This window comes from Bidens hawaiensis, unplaced genomic scaffold (genome assembly GCF_021521415.1).
Source record: "Bidens hawaiensis isolate Kalapana, Puna unplaced genomic scaffold, B.hawaiensis_p1.1 tig00019034_1, whole genome shotgun sequence".
Classification (NCBI taxonomy): domain Eukaryota; kingdom Viridiplantae; phylum Streptophyta; class Magnoliopsida; order Asterales; family Asteraceae; genus Bidens; species Bidens hawaiensis.
The window spans coordinates 226608-235133 of record NW_027492890.1 but is presented as its reverse complement, the minus strand read 5'-3'; the positions used below and the strand labels follow the sequence as shown (position 1 = coordinate 235133).

Genomic DNA, 8526 nt, shown 5'->3' with positions numbered 1-8526 from the left:
CAATCCTTTTTATTTGTTGTTTTGAATCGGTGTAATGAACCTAGGATAAATGATGCTCCTATTTACATGGCGCCATCAATAATGCTTCATAACTATTTTGATAATAAAGGAGATACATGTTACTTTCTCTTATATTCAAATTACCATTCTTAAGGTATGTATGATTAATGAAACAATTTTTAAAACAATTTAATTTTGTTTTTTAATTATTTTAATTTATACATTTTCATTATTTAAGTTTATATTTCAGTAGCTACCCATCTCCTGCCCGTTAGGGTGTATGTAGATTAATCCAAATTAATTATACATTTTGATTTTTTGTTAATACAAATTATATAATTAATCCACTACTAGAACTTATTTATTTATTTATTTTAAAAAAAATTACATTATTTATTATTTATTGTATAATTAACTCACTACCTATCTTCTGCCGGTTAGGTTGTACGTAGATTTGATACAATAAGGAATATTATCTTTGAGACCGTGTTTTTGCCTCCCATACATAGCATCATAAACTTGCCATTATAAATCACTTAATATATATTTTTTTAAATATTAGTTAACTACATGTAAAACTTTATCTAAGTAGATAGAAAAATTAAAAGAAAATCTTAAATGAAGCTATTGAAAAATATTTTATAAGTATATCCAAATATATAATATAATATTCAAATATAAAATCAAATTTGTTTATCTGACGAAATTTTTTAATTTCCGCTCATTTAACACACGGGTCAATATATAGGGTTACTCAGTGAAATGAAATGAAAATGTTACTCAATATATAATATCACTTTGTTTTGCATGTATTCATGTTACCATGCTTAGTGAAAGGAAAAATGCAAAAATTGTTGCTAATAAGTATATGCATTATCTTTGTAGTTTCATTCTTTGTCCTGTGTGTTATTTCCAACGTTAGTAGTTTTCAAATATACAAAGCATATGATTGGTTACTCCTAAAATTATATTATATAAACCATCCATATTTTATATGAAGTAATAAGAATCTTATAATATGTATGCATCTTTATATATAACTTTGTTTTACGATTCTTATATTCCTTTCTGTGTAGTACCAATAATTACTTTTAGTTCGATAATACGCCTACAAAATATTATTATATTTATTAAAATATAAAAAAAAACATGTGTGTGTATTTAATTGAGGTTGACTATGTTTCTACATGTGCACAGGTAAATAACCTAATAATAACAGTAAAGCAACAATAAATAAATAAATATGACATGGTGATGGTGAGTGATATCATGTGGTTATTATATTTGTTTCTTTTTGTGTGTGTTTGTTTTAAAATAAACAATATAAAAATTAAATCACACATTCACACGCTACTTTCGTGTCTCTCTACAAATACATTTACTGCTCCACTTTTGTTTTGGGGAAAACTAGTGTTTTAAGATGCATGTTTGAAACCGTATTGAGATTGAAGCCGGTTATATGTACTTACTCTTCCTGTTCATTTCTGTCCGTGTTTTTAACCTAAAATTATCCATCCGATGCATTGTTTTATTCGATTGCTCTATATATGTACATACATGATTTTATACTCACTGATTGTGGATCATGTACACACATATCTTTTAATCTGTTATGCCTAAATTAATTGCTCATGCACGTACACGTTTTCTGCTGCAGTTTTGTTTTCGAGAAAAAGTGTCAAGTCATGTCTTCTGCCTCGACTCTTAGCGGCACAGAGTTGACGTTTTCAATGCTCCGGTTTCTTGCTGAACAAATTTTAAGGAGACTCTTCACAGGTATATATTGCTTCTCAAATGCATGCATGCATGTGTATGTAATTGTGTTCGGTTATTATGCTCAATCAATCGCTCTCTTTTCTTAATTCTCAAGGTTGGAGCAAGAGTCAGGACTCTTCTTCAACATGCAATATTTTAAGGAAATGGTGGCGAATGGCTGTTGGGATGAGGCGGAAAACTATGTATCTGGATATACCAAGGTCCAAGATAACCAGCTTTCCACGCAAATCTTCTTCGAGATCAAAAAACAAAAGTACTTGGAAGCATTAGACAGGCAAGCATGTGTGCATATATATATATATATATGCATTTAATTTCTACAACATTATTTCTAACACTTTTTAATTCTAATTAACACGCGTTTGCTTTTTGCAGGAACGACGGTGCTAAACCTCTTGGTATTCCACTTCAGGACTTCAATATTATCGCGGCTTTTAATGAAGAACAGTATAAACAAATAATCTGCTGTTGACTTCGGATAGTTTCAGGTAACGAACGCATTAACAGTTTACTTGCGGAAAGAAATACAGAATTTTATTAGATACATTTAAGATTTATTTAATGCTAATGAAAAAAAAAATCTAAACACTTTTCTTTTCAGAGACCTTGAACAGTGTTCTGCATATAAAGATTCCAAGTCCGCTAGAGCTACATTGATGGATAAACTTGTAAAGTTGATTGAAAAGAATCCTGTTTTCCGTGATAAGCTTACTTCTCCAAGTTACGCGGGCGGAAGTAGGCTCACATCCTTTGATTATTGGTATGTAGTTGTGAATATTTTTGGTGATCAGTCTTACTCTTACCCTTTTAAGAGTTGTTTTTACCTAAATCGTTTTTTTCTTTTCGGAATGCAGTTTGAGCTGCTTACCAGACTTTAAATCCTGTTACCAATTCATTATCGGGTGTATCAAAGGAGCATCTACCCAAGAGAACAAGGGTATATGGGACATTTAATACTACTACTCTTTGCATAACCTCACACTTTGGCTATTTAAAGTTCAATTGTCAGTGTTTACTGTATTCCGTGTACTTCGTTTTCCATTTTTAAATACTTATTGTTTTAGAATATTGGTATAGGTAAATCAGGGTTTGGATATCACAAGTTTTGATTTTCACCCCACACAGCAAATCGTGATTCTTGGTTAGTTAGTTCACTCACATATGTTAAAAGAAAAATTTTAGCATGTGTTTGTAAAAGTCGGAAAAGCAGTATATACTTAATGGAGCCACTTGTGTTTGTTTTGTTTTGTTTTGTTTTGTTTTTTGTTGTGTCGGGAAACTGTAAAAGTCGGAAAGAGAAGTGGAGAATTCATGCTATGGGACGTGGATAGCCAGAAGCAGCTTGCTCAGAATAATTTCAAGGTTTGGGATCTTGATGCTTGTTCAATGCCCCTTCAAACAATTTTGACCAATGATTGTAATGCATCAGTCAATCATGTAACTTGGAGCCCTGGCGGAGCCTGTTTTGGTAACCTTATAACTATTGCAATCTTTCATAGAGAATGAATAGAAACATCAGTTGACTTCTATTGATATTCGAATATCATGAACTTTCGTATAGGTGTTGCATACTCAAAAAGCATTGTGCAGATATACTCGTATCATGGTGGTGATGATATAAGAAATCACTTGGAGGTAGTTCACTTCATCATATATAAATGTGGATTTTAATTTCTTTAAATTTACTGATTTGGTTTAATACAGATTGAGGCCCACAGTGGCAGCGTTAATGATCTTGCTTTCTTTTACCTTAATAAAACACTCAGCATTGTAACGTGTGGAGATGATGGGCTGATAAAGGTTTGTATCTCATTATGTTTGCTTCATTTGAAGGCTGTAAAAATATGAAGTCTCTTGTATAATATAAAGTTCTATACAGGTATGGGATGCAGTAACAGGGAATCAACAGAATCAGTTTGATGCTGGAGGTGGTGGTTTACTGGTAATGATCTATCATCATATATGTTTAGTAAAGTATAACCGTTTTCTACTTGCTGATAATAATGGTTAATAAATTACTAGTTTTCTACTTGGTGCTCGTTATATTAATTAAATAATCACTGGGTGTGATTATAGAATATTCAGAATCAGAATTTGGTAGACAGAACTGAAGATGGTGCTACAGGCGATTCTAAAAAGTGGAAAGTGAAAGAAATCTCAGAAGCATCACAGTGTCGTTGTTTAAGGCTTCCAGATAATACATCTTCAGCAAAGCGGGTACGTTTTATTATTATTTTTTTTCGCAGTAGACGTGATTTTCAAACATTTGCCCCTCACAAAATGTTGTCTGCATTCAGGTCCAAAGATTGACGTATACGAATTCAGGAGTTGCAGTTTTAGCTCTTGCAGCCAACGGCATCAACAAACTATGGAAATGGCAGGAAACCGTAAATAATTCTACTGGAAAGGTATTTTTTTTTTCTTAGAACTTGTTAATCCCATTATTATTGTAATTGTTTGGGGATTAAGAAAGGTATTTGGTTGTTTCAGGCAACTGCCAGTGAGGTACCTCTGATGCCGCGACCATTGATGACAAATGAAATTAATGATTCAAACACCGAAGATTCCATTGCATGCTTTACACTGTAGAAAAATTACCATTATGCTGCGTCTGCTTTAGGCGGAAAGGTTTCTATTTTTCAAATTTGGAAATCTAAGGTAATAATATTTATACCATCCATATTTTTGCAGTTTATTACATCTATTTGTTAATATACTTATTTATTTATGTGCAGAATTGTCTTACACTTATGCCACCTCCACCTGCAGCAACTTTTCTGGTCATTCATCCACGAGATAACAACATTATTGCCATAGGCATGGATGATTCTTCTATCCTAATATACAATTTCTGGACAAATGAGGTGGTTTTAGTTGTTTTTTAATATTGTATTTCTTTTAGAAACCTAAATCAAGAGTACATGTGTTGATAAAATGGAGTAACTGTTTATTATTCATTTGACCAGTTCATAAAGAAGCTTAACGGCCATCATAAAAGAGTAACAGGCCTGGCATTCTTTAATGCCTGTGATGTTTTAATATCTTCTGGTGCTGATTCTCAGGTAATATCTCCAGTCCGTTGTCATTTCACAAAATAAAAGGTTTATTAAGTAAATTTTAATGATGGTTTCTTCTTTATGCCTGCTGTATTTGCAGTTGTGTGTGTGGGGCACAGATGGATGGAAGAAGACATTATGTAAACAATTGCAAACTCCCGGGGGAGACGATGCTGCTCCCTTTGCTGATACTCAATTGCAACTTCACCAAGATCAAAAACACTTGCTAGTGGTTCATGAAACTCAGCTAGCCATTTATGAATTTCCTTCATTAAAATGCTTGAAACAGGTCCGTTTCTTTTGTCTTAAATGATCTAGCAGTCATTTTCTTAGTTAATTAATTAGTTATACTGTACATGTTTAGTGGTGCCCTCGAAAAGAAAGCGGTGCAATCACACATGCTGCTTACTCATGCGATAGCCAAACAATTTATGTCTCTCTTGTGGATGGAAACATTAAGATTCTGACATCATTGACACTCAGATTGCGCTGTCGGATCAGCGCAACTTCGTATCGGCCCTCAAATATAAAGTGGGTATCTATCTTTCCCTATTTGATATGTTTTTTTACGTTATTTATGAAATTGCCCCCGCATAAAATAGACTTATCAAGCTGCTTGATATTAAAAGCGTTGCGCTTTGGCGCCTAAGCGATTTTTTAGGGCGAGTCGGCAGTCCACCTACTGCCATGACTGAAGCGCTATTTTAGGAGAAAAATCAGCAATTCACTTTTTTTTCTCTCTATTCCGTTACCTTCTACCAAATAGACTCTTTTACTAATGCGAGTTTTGTTTTGGTTGTTCTGAAAGCACGTTTTGGGTTTTTATTGTTTAAGTATGTGATGCTCGTTTAAGTACACTTTTATTGTCTCCTACAAACTGATACGTACTCACTTGGCCGCTTGTTCCCTACAAATCTCTTACCCTTGTAATTTGAAGCACACAGTTGTCTATAGTGGGTAAAGGGTCCCTCATAAACAGTTACGAATAATCTACCCTTGACCCTATGCCCATATCATTGAGACGTACATTATTGTCCAAATTTGTCCGGCCAAAGAACAAGATAGTAAGTAGTTTTGACATCATGATGCAAGTACAATGAATCCATTGACCAAGTTTGATTTGTTTTCAACTGGTTAGTTTAGCACAGGCTCCGTCTACAAACCGTAATTTATTCCTCTCGACAAGATTATGATGTTCACCATGATCTATACAGAATAGAATATCATAAGGGTATGGCTATGGTTTCGGATTGATTTGAAGCGCATTGTGAAATTTCAAGAAGAGAATCTTAATAATGGAAATTTAGTTTTTTTCTCCCATAACAATGAGAATCAAAGTCCCGGATCGATAATCAAACATGAACTGACGAATTATTTTTCGATTATATTAATCAGAAAATATAACTCAAAAAAATGATTACAAACTCTCAAACCCTAACTCGGTTTGACTCTTGATGAACCCTAACTCGGTTACATCTCGTGTGCGTCTCTAGATGAACCCTAACTTAGTTGCATCTCACACGTTTCTTTAATGCCTAACATATCTTTGCTTATACAGACTATCCTATCTTGCTAGCCAAGACATTACCTATTTTAATTACAATACAATTAGGAACAGGTTGTAATCAGGAAACATAACTAACTATAACCAATTTGTCATTATTGGTCCTTCAAGTTCACCGACTTGTGACTTGGAGTCCGAAATTACTTCCAACAGAGAACACATACACTACTAAACAACGATATCAAGTACTACTAGGCGCATGGCCTTCAAAATGTTATGGTAGGATACTATGAAGCTAAGTTGCATACCATTTCGCCACCTTGATTGTTAGACACTAGGGTTTGCTAATTATAGTTTACGGTTTAGGGTTTATCAAACATGATTGTAGAAAAACTCAATGAATTCCAATGAACATACTAATGATCAAGATAAGAGAAAATGACCACGAATGTGATGATCCAAGAGATATAGCAGAACTCATTATTCATAAAGGGGTTGTGCGTGTCGAAGACAAAAATAGTTGTATAACCCATAATTAATATTATGAGAATTTAACTTGACAGTTGATACAGTTGTATTTTATGATAAATTTTTCCTAAGTATAATCTAACATTTATGACTTCAAACCCTTGTTATGCAAAATAGGTAGATCAAAGTCGAAGAGACAAGTCAAGATCATGGTTTAAACCATCTCCACCATAATCTGCATTCATTCCCATTTCAGACACTTGTTGATGTTGAATCCCAGCAACCACAGGTGGCTGCACCTGCTCAACATGGGTTGAACTGTTCAAACCGATCTCAGAGAGAGACGACACGCGGTTCCACTCAGGTTTATCTCTCGCAGCTACACTCAGCTCGCGATTTTTCTTGGCTAAGGTTCTTTCGAGCTTGTGAGCATTTTGGTGACCACCGAACGCTTGTGGGCTGTAGAACTTTCTACTGCAATAACTGCATGAGAAAACACGTTGCTCGGCGTTGTGTAAAGAAGATAAGAACAAATTAGAAGAAGATGACGAAGTGTGATCGTTTTCGGGTTGGTGCAGATTGAGGAAATTCATGGTTATATGAGTCAATAATTGAGAAGTACAGGATGGTTGAAGAACATTAGGTTTGTATATATAGCCAGAGACTTGTCATATTAAAATAATACATGCAAACTAGTAGTCACATCTACTTAAATAAGAAAAGGTTACTATTACTAATTAATAATAATATTATTATTGTTATTTGTTATATATTTATATATAAATAATTTAATTAATGTCTCTACCGCTATTGGAAAATGGGTCAAGAGGCAACGGGTCGGTTATTCTACTACTTTTGGTAGATGCCTAATTATGGGTCCTACTAGGGACACCCCAAACATCCTCCTACACGGCCTGTATAGGCTATATGGGAGAGGTGTTTGGTGTCCTTAGAAAACCCCCTTATAAAACATGTCTCATACCTTGTAAGTAGTAACTGATACCATTTGTGGGAACAAATGTAGGTATCAAATATATCCATTTATGGTCTTATAAGCTTAAAAGTTGGTTAATTTCGTGTTGCCGATTACTTTCGTATCGCATGTGTCATGTAATAAATTTTTGTGCTACACTCTTCGTGCTTAAGTGGACATTTTACCGTATTTCTAAAAGTTTATTAGATCAATAAACGAACAAAAGCAATATTGTATGAAAACTACAAGCAATGTAGTGGAAATATGTCAATCTTGCCTTGCAAATTTTAGGATGAGCTAAACCCTATATTATCATGGGGATCAATCAAAGAGACACCACTAATTTGTAATCTTGTCAAGTCCAAATTTATTGATTGTTAACTAGGTTATTGACCCGTGTACGACACGAGTGGACGTATAGAAATCGTCTAACAAACATATATAATTTTATATTATATTATAATTTATAATATTTTTTCTGGAACGACAAAATGATATTTAGTTGTAAATAATACTGGTACAAAAAAAAAAATAATTGTCAAATATAAAAATATACTAAAATAAGATACAAAGTACAATGTTTAGAAACACAATTAAAAGTTAAAAATTTAAAATTCATAAACTAATAAGTGTGTAGTTAGCGTAAAGCAATGGTATGTGTCTACCATGAGTTCATATTCATATTTAACTAGGAAATCAAAGAGATGGTTAATAAGAAAATTGACTAAGGCCCAATAGACTACATATTT

At 33.5% G+C, this 8526-nt stretch overlaps 1 protein-coding gene and 1 pseudogene across 1 annotated transcript; one reads left to right on the top strand and one right to left on the bottom strand.

The window, feature by feature from the left end:
- The first annotated feature begins 1685 nt into the window (after window positions 1–1685).
- LOC143557542 (topless-related protein 1-like) lies at window positions 1686–5540 on the top strand (annotated as a pseudogene).
- A 1446-nt stretch (window positions 5541–6986) lies between these two features.
- LOC143557541 (zinc finger protein 7-like) lies at window positions 6987–7397 on the bottom strand. The gene has a single exon (XM_077046589.1). The coding sequence runs from the start codon at window positions 7395–7397 to the stop codon at window positions 6987–6989; it is 411 nt and encodes a 136-aa protein (XP_076902704.1).
- Between the last annotated feature and the right edge of the window lie 1129 nt (window positions 7398–8526).

Bases quoted from the DNA above. Each gene is read 5' to 3' on its own strand.
- LOC143557541 (XM_077046589.1), bottom strand. From the start codon at position 7,397: ATGAATTTCCTCAATCTGCACCAACCCGAAAACGATCACACTTCGTCA.